A 19,302-nucleotide genomic window follows, 5' to 3' on the forward strand; every position below is an offset into this window, starting at 1 on the left:
TTTCTACTGGTGATTTAATACGAGTTTTTATACCACACAATCTTGTTGGTTTTGAATTGCCTGTTTGGAATTTTGTGAACAGACTTAACTACTAAACATTTTGAAAAATTTACGATTATGGTGGCGTATCCTCACTCTGTACTGTTTTCGGAAGCGGCATCAGTGTGAAACCCGACTGGCATACAACATTCATATGTATAGGTACTAAAAGGCGGCATCGTCAAACAGCGGTCTTGACATCACTACGAGAACCGGCAACACTGGGAGCAGCATGATGACGTCTGTCATCTAGAGATCGGTTTTTGCGCGTGATCAGCGTCGCGTATTACCTAAGTCCAAAACTCTGATTATTATTGTGATTCCCTAATAAATATTGTTTAAAATGGTGCTCTGGTGTTTTTACCCTTACAGCTTCAGAAGTGCGATAGTGGATTCCCGCCTACTACGATATAATTTGTCGAAATTGACATTACGAAATTTACCGCGCGTAGTCCTTCCTTATTTCATTGTTCTGATCGTTAATCTGATTGTAATGAGTAAATGCACCAACACCACTCATCAGTTAGGGATTTAAATATACAAAGTCCAAGATTGGTGTCAAAATCATACCTACAAGAATAGCCTACAAAACTAACCTGTGCCGGCTATTGGCTGGCGTATCGTACCTTTGCCGTGTGTTTTGTGTGTTTTGTGTTTGATTTCAGAGACCTATTTCAGTTTATGTACATCAATGATCATGACTGTCAAAAATAAAACATATTGACAGTGTAATAAAGCTGCTGGCATGTATGTATTACAATATTCACAGCAGAAGATCACAAGACATAAGCTGACAGATACCATTAGGTACAATTGAATTTTGATATTGGTATGAATGAAATAAATCCTTGGGATTATAGAGTAACTCAGGTAAAAGTTAACTCAGGTAAGAAGTCTGTCGATCCAACACCTAACAGTGCTCCGGGGCCATAGTGGTAAATATTCACTGCCTCACTTATATGTTGTGTTATTTTGGTAATTCATGTGCTTTCAGATACATAACATAATGTGATTAAGTATGTCTACATGACATATTAACAAAATGCTATGAACATTTTCTAAAGTTTGTGTCGTGGTGAAATTTACATTCAAGTAAAAGCATATAAAACAAGTTTGGTAATGTAAATTTAGCCTTGTTTGATGCTATATGTATGGTGGTATTATGTTTTCATGATTAACAATGAGTGCTATTTAATACTTTATCCTTTCAGTCAAATTAAAATAGATTTCATGGTTTCAAAAACACTGGAATATTGGTTACAACAACAATAAGGAGAAATTACTTGTTGTTTCATATGTGTGTGTGTATGATATTACACATGCTTATTGCAACTGACATAATGCTTTGTTGGTGTGTTTTTGGTTTGTGTAATTTCCAGAAATTTGACAGCAATGATTCTTGAATTGAACGACCATACCGTCGTTGAAGACACTAGAGTGGCTATCGGGTCAGGCCTCTATAATGAACCCGGATGGACATGGCTAATATTTCAAAATTAGTTGGTTATGGATGCCAGGTATATTATGTCCTAGTGCTCATAATTCATATATGGAGAAAATATGTTGATAAGTGGCTAATCTCCGATGTCATGGAAAATGAGGTATTTATTTAGAAATAAAATGTTTGTTCATGTTGTACATGTATACTAACGGTCAGTATGTGTTACATTGACTGTGTGTGGTTGGTAAAATGTGCTTTGTGAATAAGCGAAAGGTGACATTTATTTCAAGCTGGTTAGTAGTGTCTGTGACAAATGTAGTCACTCCATGTTTCTGGAGCCTCCTCGGACTGAATATTTTAAAAGACAGTTCATTTCACATATAACCTCCTGCATCTTTGCAATTAACATTAAGCTGCAGACATACTGATAAATAAGGCAGTAAATCATTTGAGATGTTGAGAAAATTTCTGTCTGTACATATTATTGATTGGTTCTATGTATGAAAAATCTTATGAATGTTTATACAAATTAATTGCATACAGCTTATAGTATGTTGTGGTTGTTGTTTTGTTCATTGGGATGTTGGTTAAAGTTTGCATTGCAAATATTTTTCACAAAATGTCATGTTATAAAATGAACCAAAGACATATATTTAAACAGACTTACCAAACTAATGAAAGTTTTATTGGCATGACATTGTCAAGTGTTTGAGTTATTGACAATGATAATCATTTGTGTTCTAACAGTATGTTTCAGATGCATTTCATTATAACAAAACTTTATTACTGATGAAGTTTGATGAATTTCCAAGGTTAAAATCTTGTCAAAGAGATGGACATATTGAACAAGATATTTACTGAGCTGAGTATGACACTGGTAAAGCAGGTTGTTGCTAATGGTAAGCGAGGTAAATACTTTCAGGAGTCAATATGGATATTGACGGTCTACATGATACATGTCTTTTACATACAAGTGCGACTGGACTCTAAACGTTCCAGTCCGATAAGTGTTTTATGGGTGAATATTAAACGAAGGTAAATAGCTTGGTTAAAGCTTTCCAAATAACTATTTTAACCCATTCACTGCTAATGAACATTGACCGAAGAATATCATGTCATGAGCTACTGTTTGAAGTTATTGACGGTTTTCGTCTGAACTTGTAGTGTGTTATGGTACCGTTTGCATTAATAAACAGTACACTTTTATTACTTCTGGGTTTCATAAATCAGAAGTTATAAATAATAATATGTTTCACAAATTTTGTGGGTTCACTAAGTATGTATTTCATTGTTTTGAAAAATGCATAAATTGTGGTTTATTATGTTATGAACTCATTTATCTTACAATGTGTGCTTGCATGGCATTTAACAAAATTATTTAGTTTTGTGCAGGTATAAGTTAACCTGGATGATGATGTGTTGAGTTATCTACACATAAAATGCACATGCACAGCTGGAGAAAATCAACCATGTGTGTCTTGGGATTGGAAGCTTTATGGTTTAAGCATATGTGCCATGATTTGACTGATTGATCATTATCAATATACACTTCATGATGGTTGAAAAATACAATTTGTGAAACCTCGATAAGGCGAACCTGGGTAAGAGAGGAACCTCGATAACATGAACTTCTGTTCAGGCTCTACTGTAGTTCAATGTTGGTATAGTAAGAGTGTTGCCTTTATTTAGGGGCACGGAAGAGGCAAGCCAAGTTGCACATGATCATTTACAATTGGTTGCATAGTAGCAACTGCTTATTATTTTATATTTCCCATGTTAAGGGCAAATGCTGTTATTTCAGGTACCGTTTTCAGATTAAGAACTGACTACGAGTATATTCTCAGGTTAGGAACTGAGATATAATTTTATGAGACACTCGGATTGAGAACTGAGTGATTATTTTATTTATATTACTTACTCTCGAGTTCGGAATCGAGTTGTGATTTTGTTTTATCCCAGATTTAGAACTGGGTTACTGTTGTCATACTTATGTGTTTTGTTAACAGGTTTGCCGACTAAAATAAACACATTGTGCTTGATTAATTTTATTAGACACTCGGATTGAGAACTGAGTGATTATTTTATTTATATTACTTACTCTCGAGTTTGGAATCGAGTTGTGATTTTGTTTATCCCAGATTTAGAACTGGGTTACTGTTGTCATACTTATGTGTTTTGTTAACAGGTTTGGCGACTAAAATAAACACGTTGTGCTTGATTAATTTTATTAGACACTCTGATTGAGAACTGAGTGATTATTTTATTTATATTACTTACTCTCGAGTTTGGAATCGAGTTGTGATTTTGTTTTATCCCAGATTTAGAACTGGGGTACTGTTGTCATACTTATGTGTTTTGTTAACAGGTTTGGCGACTAAAATAAACACATTGTGCTTGATTAATTTTATTAGACACTCGGATTGAGAACTGAGTGATTATTTTATTTATATTACTTACTCTCGAGTTTGGAATCGAGTTGTGATTTTGTTTTATCCCAGATTTAGAACTGGGTTACTGTTGTCATACTTATGTGTTTTGTTAACGGGTTTGCCGACTAAAATAAACACATTGTGCTTGATTAATTTTATTAGACACTCGGATTGAGAACTGAGTGATTATTTTATTTATATTACTTACTCTCTTCAATGTCTGCTATAGAGCTTTAATTATTATGTGCTCTTTAAGAAGGGCTGTTACTTTAGTCTTGGCAAGGGATGCTATCCTTAATAGGCTACTTCCTGGCGCCGGTAATCGCAACAGAGGCTTTAAGGAGCGGCCTGTTGCTTGTCACTATCCTTGAGAGGGTGGTTGTTGCTGATATTTGCAGTGTAGGCCTTAAGAGGTGGACCATTGCATGTGATATAAGACTATCCTTCAGGGGATGGTTGTTACTGGTATTTGCGGTGTAGGCCTTAAGAGGCGGACCATTGCATGTGATATAAGACATCCTTAAGAGGATGGTTGTTACTGGTATTTGCAGTGTAGGCCTTAAGAGGTGGACCATTGCATGTGATATAAGACTATCCTTCAGGGGATGGTTGTTACTGGTATTTGCGGTGTAGGCCTTAAGAGGCGGACCATTGCATGTGATATAGACTATCCTTGGGAGGATGGTTGTTACTGGTATTTGCAGTGTAGGCTTTAAGAAGCGGACCATTGCATGTGATATAAGACTATCCTTCAGAGGATGGTTGTTACAGGTATTTGCAGTGTAGGCCTTAAGAGGCGGACCATTGCATGTGATATAAGACTTTCCTTAAGAGGATGGTTGTTACTGGTATTTGCAGTGTAGGCTTTAAGAGGCGGACCATTGCATGTGATATAGACTATCCTTGGGAGGATGGTTGTTACTGGTATTTGCAGTGTAGGCTTTAAGAGGCGGACCATTGCATGTGATATAAGACTATCCTTAAGAGGATGGTTGTTTACTGGTATTTGCAGTGTAGGCTTTAAGAGGCGGACCATTGCATTCCTTAAGAGGATGGTTGTTTACTGGTATTTGCAGTGTAGGCTTTAAGAGGCGGACCATTGCATGTCATATAAGACTATCTTTAAGAGGATGGTTGTTACTGGTGTTTGCAGTGTAGGCCTTAAGAGGCGGACCATTGCATGTGATATGATATTATCCTTAAGAGGACCATTATTTCTACTACCGATGAATGTTTTATCTATATCGTATCGTACTATTTGTTGTTGACCTTGAGAGGTTGGCTTGAGACCTTGTTTACAAAAGGATATTTTAATGACCTTAAGACTGATGATCTCAAGGTTACCTTGAAAGGGTTGCTTGCACTTATACCTTCTAGGGATCGCTGGCGAAGTACCGGATCCAGTAGAGTTGGAGGGAGTGCCTGTTCGAAATACCCAGTTGGAGCGAGTGCGTGCACCGGGCTCCGTGACAACCTTATCGTGAAGGGCCGACTTCTACGGTCGTTGCGCCTACAAGGGCAGTGGTGTCCTAGCCTAGGCAGCTCCGCACATGCATGAGACGTGTCCCATGTTAGCCTCTCACGAGTTGTACGCATTTTTGTGCGTGCATGCGAGGGAGTCTTACATCCTACAACGGAGAAGCCAATTGTGAGTTTGTTCCAAGTCTTTGCTTTTAAAACGACACAAATAGTCATTGTTACGTTAAGCGGTCAGTATGAACGCACCGCTCAATGGAAGGTTTGGGTTAGCTGCATGGGTATACATGCTAGAAATTTATCAAAATCTAATAAATCCTTCAAAGTTATATGACGTTATTCACAAGAAAATAATTAATGTTAGATGGTGTTACAAAAAAAGGGGGTGGTTTATCTACCTGCCGCTAGATGTCACGCTCATCGCAATATTTTATTATTTTGCATAATTAATTAATTGGTATTTATATCCTCTTGGTGTCATATGCACGTGAATTAAGCCTTTTGTGTATTTCAAGCAAGTGCTGAGCAGACTTGCATATCCTAACACCTCTCATACCACGGATTATTTGGTACCTAGCCTGGTCATGCTTTCTTACATTTGGTTCAGTCGGCTTAAGCCCTTACTCCAATTCGACTGAAATAGAACTAAATATCTTGGTGTAAGTTGACAATAACGAAATAGACCGTTTCAACGGAACTCGAGTCGAATTATTCAAAAGGACCAAGGCTTGTATATCGGCTGAGCGTAAAAGGTGCTTGTTCAATTCGCAGAATATTGAACTGGTGGAGGCTACATCCACCTGGTGAAGACCCAGCTTGCTGCGACTGCGTTGGCTGTGGCAGACTTCAGTGGCTGCACTGATGACAGTGACCTGCGGGGCGCTGGTCGGGTCAGGCGATGGCCGAGCTAAAAGGCGGCATCGTCAAACAGCGGTCTTGACATCACTACGAGAACCGGCAACACTGGGAGCAGCATGATGACGTCTGTCATCTAGAGATCGGTTTTTGCGCGTGATCAGCGTCGCGTATTACCTAAGTCCAAAACTCTGATTATTATTGTGATTCCCTAATAAATATTGTTTAAAATGGTGCTCTGGTGTTTTTACCCTTACAGTACATAACTATATGCGCTCGTCACTCTATATACTATTTCTGTAAATTCTGTAATAGTTTATCAACACCACAGTGGGTCATTGAAAGCGAAACCTACCTAAGTACCGACAAAGGACATATCAATTAACCATAAAAGGATACAGATACAACCGATAAGTGCATGATGTGTCGTAAGTGTCGTAACCGATGAAAACGTGACTAGATTTTATTTTATAAGTATAGATAATTAATCAACGTCAATCTATACACGTGAAGATTCGTATAAAACAATAATTCATAGGAATTACTTTAAATAGTTTAAAAAATGTAAGCACGACGAGTATTTACTAATGTTGCATAAAAGTTATCGAATAAATCTACAATAATGTATTATATGAGCAAAAGACATCTATTAAACTTTAATTGTATCCCAAACATACTCTACTGTTGTTTCCCTTTTGTAGTAGAAAGCACGGTAATGTCGAATATTTTGATATTCTGTCCTTAAGCGTAAACAGTTTGATTGATTATATCAAATAGCTAATAATAAGGTAAAAAAAAACTACATAATGGGTTCCTATATAAAAAGAACCGCTAGTCCGCTTCATTGAGTTTTACACTGTCGGCAACGCACAAGTGAAACTTCTCTAGATGCAAGTGTCCATAGGCTACGATAACCGATTAGCTTACCGTCAGGAGGACCGTAATTAATTCGTGGTATCAGCAGATTTTTTCCCCTTCCACAGCTTCCTCTTAAAAACCGCAATATAACCCAGTGTTTTGTTTTCAGTATTTACTCCCCTGGGCTTCGTACATCTATTCGGCGTGGTGGGCGGAGTGCTGGTGAAGCCGCAGTTCCTCCAAGACCTCAATGAGGAGTACTACGTATACTCCTTCGAGGAGGAGACCGTCAGGCGAAGGATGAACAACGCTGTTTCATCAGGTATGTGTACGGTAAAATAGAGCAGGCAGAGTGATGGCAGGTGGACCAAAATATCACATAGGTACCTATCACAATACACCAATTATCAATGTGCAACGTAACAAAACTGACTCTTAACAATATTTTATACTTAATAGTAATAATTATACCGTTTGCATTTAAACATAATTTAGACAGTCGAAGGCCAAGATATAGTTACTTAACCTATCGATTTATACTTCCTTTATACTATACAATTTCGATGTATCAAAACTACCTGTGACGAGAACCGGTACACGTCACGCTAATCCGAACAAATGCACGCACTCCATAAATCTTGCAAGTAATTGCATTCGTGATTATTAATAGCTCATGGATGCTGATGCATAACTAATGTGCATTAGTGACTTTATTAAAATATTGACAGCTTATGAGTTCCGGCATTCTAAAGACTAATTTTAGGATTATGTTATGGCACAGAATTAAAAAACTGAGTGGGATCCACGGCACACCATAGATGGTGCAGGCAGACCGAAGAAAAGATGGTGGGATGATTTGAATTATTTCAATCCAGACTGGGGGGAAAGTACAAACAACAGAGTCGAGGGGAGGCCGTTGCATGGCAGTGGGACACTAAATAAGGGTTAATAAACAGAACGAAGAATTTTCATTGTCTAACTTAACCTATATTTGACCGCGGAATAACACGATGATCTAGTTTCTTTCTAAAACATGACATGTTCGTTCCTCGCTCTTTAGACTGTGCCTCAATACTCAATAACTGCTTGGAACAGTCTGCGTGCGGAACGCACCCAAAAAGTGTAGTGATAGAGTCGGTTACTTATCATTATCATGCCATATATGCTACGCCCAGTACGGCGCTCCTACGGGATATGCATTTTTTTTTTTCATTTATTTAGGTAAACAAACAGCCACTACAAGTTATACTTATTACACTAATTACCTACCATATGTGTGGCCCACGGCGCTTACCACTAATTAATATGAATAATGTTCATTCAGAGCTAAACTAATCACCGTTAGTCTTAAGGGCTTCCGGTGTCAACAACAACATAGAATGGTTAGTTATATTTATATATTTGGTAGGTACTGGAAATACATTATAAGTAAGAAACTAGAAGAAGTACCTACTTAAATTGTAGGGTTTGTTAAAACATCAATAATACGTTTTTTATAAACACTTAAACTACAACCAAAAATATCTACGTGATTAAATTTTTTATTGTAAGTATAGACAAGTCTGCGTAGAGGAGCGAGCGAGCATTATGTATGAGTTCTCATTCTCACTGTCAAGTCTGTGCAAACCACAGAACAAGTAGAATGGCGATGCGAACAGGGTACGTGTCGCCGCCGGTTTTGAGCAAACGCTCGCATGCTACTCGCCCGCGCTGACCGAAAAACGAAGTAAACATGCCTTTTGCGCCACAATAACGTTCAGATTAAGAAGCCAGACATCAAATCTGTCTAAAGGAGGCGTATCCATTCACCACGCACACAAGTTTTTACTACCGTTGCGCGAGTGTTAGTAAATGTGGAGAGGAACGAGCGGCGACACCGGTTCCGATACTAACTGCGCGCGATAGCCATTCTAACCTCTTTAATATGTTCTGTGGTGCAAACTTAACGTGGTCGGAGTCTATGTCGCTGCAACCTTCGATAATCAATTAATTATTAACTTTGAACTTTGATAACTAATCAATCAATCCTTTTGATGCTAAATATCGATTATAGATTAAAGTAAAAAAGTCGATTAAATAGCACGAGTGCGAGTGCAAAATTTTTATTACGCAGATGCGCTAGTTTAAGGAAGAGCTAGTAACATTGCACATGGGTACTTTGTGCAGTTTATCTATTGAACACCAGGTAGAACACGCACTGCATAATGTACAGAGCAGTAACATCTAATAATAAACACTTAAGTCCGATAAATAAGATTCAAAATGGTTTGCATTTTTAGGAGTTAGCTCTGGAGGGGCACACCGCACTTGATTGAATAATATTAGCGGCGTGGCAGCTGAAATATACCAATCCACATGCGCTAAAAATAGATTACCAAATTACAATGCACATAACATGGTACCTACGTACGTACGAGTACATCACATGTAGCTGGAAATATTAAAATAGTTTTTATTCAGAATCAAGAGTAGGTAGGTGGAACGAATTACATAGGTATGTAAACTACAGTGGCATGTACCAAGAGTTGGACACAACCCTTTTCAACAACGCATTCGTTACGGCATCGATTGGAGGGTGTTGTTACGATATAGGTTCATTTCTGCTATCTAAACTTAATTATTTAATTACGATTAAAAGTTTCCAGCCGAAGGGCGTTGCATTATGAATGTTGGGGTCCTTTGTTTACGTTTCCTAGAAAAGAATTCTGTCTGTATGTTGTCTATGCCATGTATGTTGTGGGTATGGATAGAGAAATTTTCTATCTATTTATTCTAATCTATTCAATGTTTTGTAAATAGTTAAAAGACAAACGCCGGAACTGTGGTTTATTCTTTTCACTCAACCAGCTCAGTGAATAGAATGTTCAGGTCAACCAGAATTAAGACCGGTCTAATTGAAATGAATGGAAACCGGAGTGGTTTAAGGTGGCTTTTTGGCCACAGACTAAAAAGACACCGCATTTTTTCGAAAGAGCGCGAGGTTAGGCTAATGGTAATAGTTCCAAATTTACTTTTATAACGCTACATTGCGAACAGCACTAGTGAGATTGGGGGAACTGCAACAGCTTTTATCCCTAGAATCGTAGATATTTTTATTTTATTTTACATGAGAACAAAAGGCCTAGCCAATCGTTTGCGCCGTAGCGAACGAAACGGTCATCTCTCTCAAAATCTCCATATTGGTGCGACAGAGACACATTAGTGTTTCGTTCGCTACGATGCAAACAATTGGCATCTTGGCTAGGCACCCAGGTAGTAAACGTGGACGCAAGTATGTAATACAAATCCCATACTAATCCTGTTGCGCCTATGTGTGGTGATCGCTAGCTGTCTTGTACATTTGTACAGTGTTGCCAACTCGGGCTTTGAAAAAATGCTAGACGAATGTCTAGTTTATGCCAAAATTATGCCAACGTTTATTGAAATATGCTAAAAAAAATGCTAAAATAGACACTTAAAATAATATGGTGTCTAAAAATATTGACTAAAATGCCGACTGCTGTCCCATCCCAGCAAAATAGCAAAACAGAGATTTTGCTAAATTTATACAAGTACCTAAATACCTACAAGATAGGACAATTCCAGATAGGACAATTTTCGCCCAACCTGATTAAATTGTCTGATCAAATCTGCAAAATGGAACTCAAATATGTCATTGATCCACGAAAAAATCAGAGGTCAATTTAACTGAATTTAGTTGACATAAAAAAAATATAGTCCTTCGACGTCTATCCGCCCACAAAAGTCAAAATTCATATGAAAATATGAACCACATAAGGCGATGGCGCATATTGTTGCTGCGAAGTTGGTGCAAACTTGGCTTAGACTAAATTATGCTAAAAAACATGCCAGATGCTAAATGGAAAATTTTGAAGCCAAAGCGAGTGAAAATATGCCAGATCTGGCATCATTTATGCCAAGTTGGCAACACTGCATTTGTATGATCCCTGAATAAAAGCAATGAATGGGATATACACGATATACATAGTACATATACACGGCATGATATCCGCAGTTTTTCTGCTCATACGCGTGATCGCTGCGACCTTCGCACTTGACCTTCATATATTGACCCGCCTAAATCTGTTGTTATAACTAACACGGCTTCCACGTCATATCGTTGATGCGTTTTGATATTTGCACTGAGTGCAATAAACATGTTTTTATAATGTGTGTTAGATCTAGATAGCCAATCAAAATATGTCAAAATATAGGTAAGAGAATGGTACCTACAATGTTGCTTGATGTTATCTTGATACTATCTGAAAATACAAATACACAAAGGTACTTTAGCTGTCAGCGAATACGCGAAACAAATAGTAATTATAATACTGAAACACTTTTCACATCTTTATAAGAAAATTAAACTGTTAAACTTGAAGGATATCGACATCGACATTTATTTATTAGTTAGAAATAAAATATTTCGCCAGGATAAATATTTATGTGATATTACATGTTTTAAGTTTAAATTAGTGGCTCTACTTACACAATTATAGAGTTTTGTAAAATATTTTTGAGAACCTTGTTCTGTATTTCAATGGACGTACAGTCAGCTGCAGATAAATCTGAACTTCATTAGGGAGATCCATTTTTGTATGGAGTGAAGTTTTAGATTTTCAACAGCTGAATATACAAACAAAGGCAGTTGTACGCCAGGATTACAACGGCCGATTACACTTGCGAACAATAGCCACGTTACAAACAATGGGAAACGCGTTGTTTGTTTTGAGCTTTACGTTATATACGGTGTCCGTTGTGTGTACATGTTTGTAGGCATGTAGGCGCTGTTGATTGGACTAGGTACCACACGCGTAAACAAGTCGTATAGTCGGAGTAACGTAATGTCGGCTTACACACTCGTCGAGAGCCTTTCGCCGAGAGTCTCGGCACCGCTCTGATTCTATCGGAGAAGCGCGAGACGAGAAGGGAACAGCATGTACACACTCGTTCTCGGCCTGTCTCGGGGTCTCTGGACGAGTGTGTACAGCCCGCATAACAATTGATTTTTGACAGGTATGAATTGACACTTACATAAATGAAGCTAAGACCTACTGTTTGACTGATAGCTTCATATATGTATAGGTACAGTCGCCATCAGATATATCGGAGCGGTCAAGGCGCTCACAAATATCTGAACACGCCTCTATTGTCAAGGCGTTAGAGTGCGTGTTCAGATATTGTGAACACCTTGGCCGCTCCGATATATCTGATGGCGACTGTACAAGGGTCAATTCATACGGCATACCTCTCAAAAAACAATTCTTACGTTACTCCCACTATGAAGCAGTAGCAATGAGTGTTTTATTTTGGTTCCACCATAGTCGTACTCGGATGGGTTCCCTTACCCGAACAGGTTAAAGGCTTGGCCAGACACAGAGCGCGACGCAGCGACGCGTCCGCGCCGCGCGACCGCGGCACATGCTAACAGGTTACCGACGTCGAACAGACTGCGTTCCGCCGGTATCACGCCCCGCTTCTGTCGCGCCTCGCGCCGCGCGGCCCCTTGCGTCCGCGCAGCGCTGCGCCGCGCGGACGCGGCGGGACGCGGCGGGCCGCCGCGTTGCGCTGGGTCACATCAGTCGGATCGGACGTTAGGCAGCGAGCGGTGGCGCGCGGCCGCGCCGCGTTTCCGCGCGGCCGCGCCGCGTTCGCGCGCGCGATGAGGGCGTGTTGAGAGCGCGGTCCGCGCGCGCCCTGTTTGAACAGTCATCGCGTCGGCATCACGCGGCGCTGCGTCGCGCCAAGTCGCGCTCTGTGTCTGGCCAAGCCTTAAGGAGCTTCTAAAATTAATAATATTGTTATTGAGTCAAAAAATATACATTTGAAACCAGTTTGATTGAACACAATACAAGATTATTCAGTTCAATGCACTTGAAGACATATTCAGATTTAAAATAAATGAACCAATATCAATCTAAATTTTAGTGATTCCTGATAATACTCGAAGACTCCAGAGCAATGTAGATTGTTGACGTTGTATGAAAATTTCCAATCATTTTATCCTGATTTTATTCCAACTTATTGAGTCTTTATAATATAAGGGATCATCCATTAATTACGTCACATGAATTTCTGGGTTTTTTTACCCCTCCCCCCTCCTTATCACACTTGGTCACATTTTGCAAACCCCTCCCCCCCGTTGTGAACGTCACATTTTAGGCAATTTTGTTTTCAACGAAATCGACAATATTAACTCGGTATTATTAAAAAAAAAACATATTTTTGATATATAAATATTAGTAATTTTATAACACAACGAAAGTTACATCCAAAATCTCTTTATTTAACTGTACAAAATATAAATTAATTTTCGGTTACTGATGAAGTTAAAGTGACATCACAATGTTTGTGACTCCCCCCTCCCCCATATCACAACATGTCACATTTTCTTGACCCCCTCCCTCCCCCTAAACGTGTGACGTAATTAATGGATGACCCCTAATAAGGTTCTTCTGAGATTTCAAGTCAAATTAGTCTTAAAATTGTTGTATTGTGAAGTGAAGTTTATACTAATTTAATATATTTTGTATCCACAGGAATCGGCTATATATCACCCGAGCCGATGTACCCAGACCGCGGCGACGTGTCTTCATCGAGCATCGACTCTGTGAAGAAGGACTCCCAAGACACCCCGCTGCTGCGGCTGCGGAACGGAGCCTTGCAGGCTGGCCTCAACGAGAGGCTCAAGAAAATCGTCGCTATGAGAAAGGCAGGCTTTATTCCTAAGACTTAAGGTTCAATACTGCAACGTGTCATCGAGCATCGACTGTAAAGAAAGACTCCCAAGACACCCCGCTGCTTCGGCTGCGGAACGGAGCCTTACAGGCTGGTCTCAACTAGAACGGTGGATCTTGTGTCTTAATTAAATTGATGATATTAGAATCAGGCATGTATTTCTTAGTTTTAGTGCTTTCAGAATATTTTATGGGGGCAAAACCTTAGACAAATCCAGTGAGTAATTGATACAATATGTTCCTAATTATAGAGCCGAAACCAGTATCTCGCACGTGACTTTTAATTGACTCTGTTGATTTTAAAATGACCATAATCAGCAGTGATCGGAATTGGTAGTGCCATTTCACGGGACTTCGGTGCGGAAGCTTAGTATGGATATACCTTTTCACCCCGGGTTTTCATATTACCTACTTCAATAGGGATGATGACACATGTTGAACTTTATAACAAAATCTAGTAAAATAGATAGCAAATGAGCATTTATCATAATAATCTGGATATTAAAATACGGAAATGTTACAAAAATACAGGACCTGAAAGTTTCAAAATTTAAGTTTTTTTTAACTTCCAAAAACGTTAAAAGTAAGGGTACCATTCGATTCCTTACATTTTATCCAAAAAAATATTGTATAGCAAATACATAAACGCAATATTTCACGGACAAAAACGCAATTTTCTTGTTTTGTCCATACTTCAAGATGGGATCTCAATGACCTTGACGTCACGTTCACTTATCCTTTTGTGAGGGGCGTTTCGCGAGTGAAGTGCGACTGTCGGACTTTGACTATAATTTCTGACTTTTGTGTTGCTTTAATGCAATAGGTCCCATGTCCCATATAGACATTTGATCCTAAAAACAAACCCGATCGATTGATACCATAAATGAAAATTAGTCATGTAGCCTATTAAAGACATGCCAATAAATATTTTCGTGAAAAAATAAGAGTCTTGGAATCCCGAGTCTTATCCATGTTAAGTACAATGTTTGAGGTCATTGACCCCAAATGGCACTACCTATTCCGATCATTGATAATCAGTATCATTTCATTGAGACATAGGTCGATTTAGAATTAAGGACTCTAATCACAGAATTGGGTCATTATATCACTGACATTGCCCTTGGACTACTATTGTTTGACATTCAACTACTAAAACTGTACTTTGAAATTCGTCTATCCTATCTCCTTCGCTGTTATTCGATTATTGCGGAAACGATAAAAAGTAGTCTGTCTAAGCTAAGCTAACTCTCTACTTTAGTGACACTTTATCACTGCAAAAACGGTCCAAATATAAACGTTAGGAATTTGAATTTATGGTAATACTGCCAGACTGTCGTTTACCTGGACTGGCTCTATGATGATCGATGAATTTTTTTTTTAACCGTCGCAACGACACTGCCGAGAAACGCTGGTCTGCTATGTCCAAGTCCATAAAACGTAACAACTTGTCAACTAACCCGAGTGAAAACATCGAGGTCGGTAACCTATGGTTAGCTAGCACTGACTTGCACTATAATTAGATCTAAGTGCCACCTGCAACACAACCAATCTATTATAAACCTTAATGCTTTCAGCTAAGGTTTAATATGCGGCGCGTTTTCGTTTGTAGTACAACAAGACAGTTATCAAGTCAAAGCGTGCACCGACCATTGCGAATGTGATACTGATAACTCAGTGTGCATATACATACGACTAACGCGTCCTGGATTTGTAGGTAAACATTTTATTGTACATAAGACAGGTTAAAATACAATGAAACAAAATATATAAAATGTACAACGGCGAACTTATCCCTATAAGGGATCTCTTCCAGTCAACCCTTGAGCAGTTTTGTAGGTTTCTATTTTATATTGTGGACTTCTCTTTCTTTGAGACTCGAGTGACATGAAAAATACCTATAGACGGATAAACAGATTGTTTACGCTCACAGTAATTACTTAGGTACTGGCTAAATGCTGGGTTCGAGTCAAGGTTATTTTGTAAACAAGTATTTTTAAATAAATTACTAGCTTCTGTCCGTGGAATGATGGCGATTGATAAAAACTAACCTATATTTTCCCGGGGCCTCAAACTATCTCCAGGAATCCAGGATACCAATTTCTTCTAAATCGGTTCGGTGGTTTAAGTTACTTTCACAGTTATTTTATAATTTTAGTAGGGAAAATAGATGTCATATACTAAAGAAAAAGTGACGAAGCCTCCAGTGGTCGAGACCGGAATCGAACCAGCGTCTTCAGCATTCCCAGTTGGCGCAATAACCTGTATATATTTTTTTATTAAATTAAAACTGTTGAATAAAATAGGTATACACAAAACAATATAAACATGCACAACTAGCGTCAGTTGTTTATTACATTCTTCCTAATATCCTTAAAGTACTTACAATACCCATTCCTCTGTCTATGTTACAAAGGCTATTCGCCATTCTGTAGGAAAATAATGCCTCTGGGCATTCCATGACATAACACATGATGAATATTATGAAAATATTACTCTCATATCTTAAACATTTATATAAGCTGCTGTAACGCTTAAATTAAGTTTACATTTAGACGAGTAAGCTATCGTAACTAAGGACATTGTCGATTCGGTTTCAAATTGGGAGAGTAATTTTCACAGAATATGATGGTGAATAGGTAGGTATGATACGGATTTCGTAAAAGGTGCAGGCCCTGCATTTGTTGCGAATGTCGTTATCTGAAGACAAACGAATGTGGTGTTCCATCGCTATTGACAAACATGACGCAACTTTTCTATTCTACATGAAAATCGTTACAAAAGAGTATTTCCGATCCGATCCGTGTCCCAAAATTAAGAATATATCCGATAGTCGAGCGTAGTTATTTAGATTGAGAGAAACCTACGACAATACGATCATGGTTGTGTACAGAGTGGAACCTCAGAACTCAGAATCCATGAGAAATATCCATATTCCAAATACTCGTTACCTCCGAGATTCCAAGGCTATGACAGCATATGTATACCTACGGGGGTAAATGTCTATTACCGTTCCATAAACCTTGACTTGCTATGCATTTTCATTTTTAATCATTGTTACCAATTCCTCAGGAAGTGGAGAACAAACGCAAGACGTCGTCGTTTCAACGCAACGTGGTGTACCCACTGGCGATGTTGCTGCTGCTGGCGCTGACGGCCATCACCGTGCTCATGGTCATACAGAACACCCTCGAGCTGCTCATCGGGATCAAGGCGCTGCCGCTGAGTACACGGGTGAGTCAACGTGGTGTACCCACTGGCGATGTTGCTGCTGCTGGCGCTGACGGCCATCACCGTGCTCATGGTCATACAGAACACCCTCGAGCTGCTCATCGGGATCAAGGCGCTGCCGCTGAGTACACGGGTGAGTCAACGTGGTGTACCCACTGGCGATGTTGCTGCTGCTGGCGCTGACGGCCATCACCGTGCTCATGGTCATACAGAACACCCTCGAGCTGCTCATCGGGATCAAGGCGCTGCCGCTGAGTACACGGGTGAGTCAACGTGGTGTACCCACTGGCGATGTTGCTGCTGCTGGCGCTGACGGCCATCACCGTGCTCATGGTCATACAGAACACCCTCGAGCTGCTCATCGGGATCAAGGCGCTGCCGCTGAGTACACGGGTGAGTCAACGTGGTGTACCCACTGGCGATGTTGCTGCTGCTGGCGCTGACGGCCATCACCGTGCTCATGGTCATACAGAACACCCTCGAGCTGCTCATCGGGATCAAGGCGCTGCCGCTGAGTACACGGGTGAGTCAACGTGGTGTACCCACTGGCGATGTTGCTGCTGCTGGCGCTGACGGCCATCACCGTGCTCATGGTCATACAGAACACCCTCGAGCTGCTCATCGGGATCAAGGCGCTGCCGCTGAGTACACGGGTGAGTTACTTCGTAGGCTTTGGTCTACTGCGACGATCTCTAAACTACGACCCGCGTAATCCAGCCCGTGAAATGGAAGCCGAGGGTCCTCGGGTAAAAAGTTTGGAGACCTCTGGCATACGGTTGTGCGTAGTTCCACATGCTATAGATACTGCTTGGTGACGGGATATACCTACACAACAATCTGAATACCGCCTGGGAGTACTTATTTTTAACACGAAAAAATGAAGCCGGATAGCCGAACGTTTAGCTGTGTTGAGCTTGAAGTACCCTAATATAATTATATGCATGAAATTGTCAGCGTACAAATCTACATCTAATCTTATAAACGCAACGCACGAAACCAAGCAGAAATAACTGACTTTAATTGCTTGTGCGCGCGAGTCTTTAATATTAGGTATATTATCTTGTTTGACCTAGGCACGGCTGGCCACCAAACGGTGATAAAGATATTATATTTATACCAAAATAAACTTAATTTATCCTAAAGGTCATCTAAGTGAATATGGTCTAGCTAGACTAGAATAGAAGAATTGTCGAAGCCAAGCCGGCGGATCCAATCTAGATAACCTATCTAATCCACAAGCTATTTAGGGCATTTAGGCTAATGGGTATAGATAACAATAGGCATTTCTCTTTCACAGCCGTAGCTACTACATCCAAATTCGTTTTAGTAATGGTTCCATAAGAAAATGAAATTTCGAAAACTTAGCTAAAACTTTAGTTCATCTCATAATAAATCATAGAAAACGACCACTTAGAAAACTTCGTCCCAAATTATAGTTTTTAGCATTCAGAATAGTTGATTTTGGGAATGTGGTAATTTTTGTCTTTCGCCTTATGAAAAAGAGGTTCTGTAGAAATACGAGTTCACTACCGACCCGCGGTTAACGAATTATACACAAACCTTCCTCAAGACTCACTCTATCGCATGAAAATCCGTTCAGTAGTTTTGAGTTTATCGCGAACATACAAACACACAAAGACAGACGCGGCGGGGGACTTTGTTTTATAAGGTGTAGTGATTAAATAGACTGTCTTTAGTATAGTGCCGAATGAACCGGAAAATTTAAACTTACATACTAACATTACTGTTTTTATTCCAGTTGGAACAATTCACACTAGGCATAGCCTCGCTCTCGAAGCTGGGCTGGGCGGGCGCGACGCTGGACACATTCCTCATCCTGTACCTCTACGTTTCGTCTGTGACGGGGCTCAGTCTCGGGCTGCGCGCGCTGGGCGTGACGCCGCGAGCGGGACGCACTCCGCTGCCGAGGATCATCGCGCTGTGCGGCGTGTCGCTGGCCATATCTACTGCTATGCCGCTGCTGGCTAAGATACTAGGTGAGACAGCCGATTTGAAACGTGGGTACCTACTGCCGGTTGGACACCTCTGCCTCAACACAAGCACGCAAGAGCGCGCGCTCAAATTTACATTGCTTACCGTCCGTCTGTCTGTCTGTCAACAGGCTGTATCTCATGAACCGTGATAGCTAGACAGTTGAAATTTTCACAGATGATGTATTTCTGTTGCCGCTATAACAACAAATACTAAAAAGTACGGAACCCTCGGTGGGCGAGTACTA

The 19,302-nt window shown here is 39.9% G+C and overlaps 1 protein-coding gene across 1 annotated transcript in view; it reads left to right on the forward strand.

The window, feature by feature from the left end:
* Window positions 1–19,302, forward strand: part of LOC134649407 (protein Lilipod) — a 40,775-nt gene that overhangs the window by 16,275 nt on the left and 5,198 nt on the right. Inside the window, exons 5-8 of the mRNA XM_063504157.1 lie at window positions 7,268–7,420; window positions 13,638–13,810; window positions 16,905–17,066; window positions 18,823–19,060. Coding sequence (XP_063360227.1) covers window positions 7,268–7,420; window positions 13,638–13,810; window positions 16,905–17,066; window positions 18,823–19,060 — 726 coding nt within the window. The remainder of the gene's footprint in view (window positions 1–7,267; window positions 7,421–13,637; window positions 13,811–16,904; window positions 17,067–18,822; window positions 19,061–19,302) is intronic.

This window comes from Cydia amplana, chromosome 7 (assembly GCF_948474715.1).
Source record: "Cydia amplana chromosome 7, ilCydAmpl1.1, whole genome shotgun sequence".
Lineage (NCBI taxonomy): Eukaryota > Metazoa > Arthropoda > Insecta > Lepidoptera > Tortricidae > Cydia > Cydia amplana.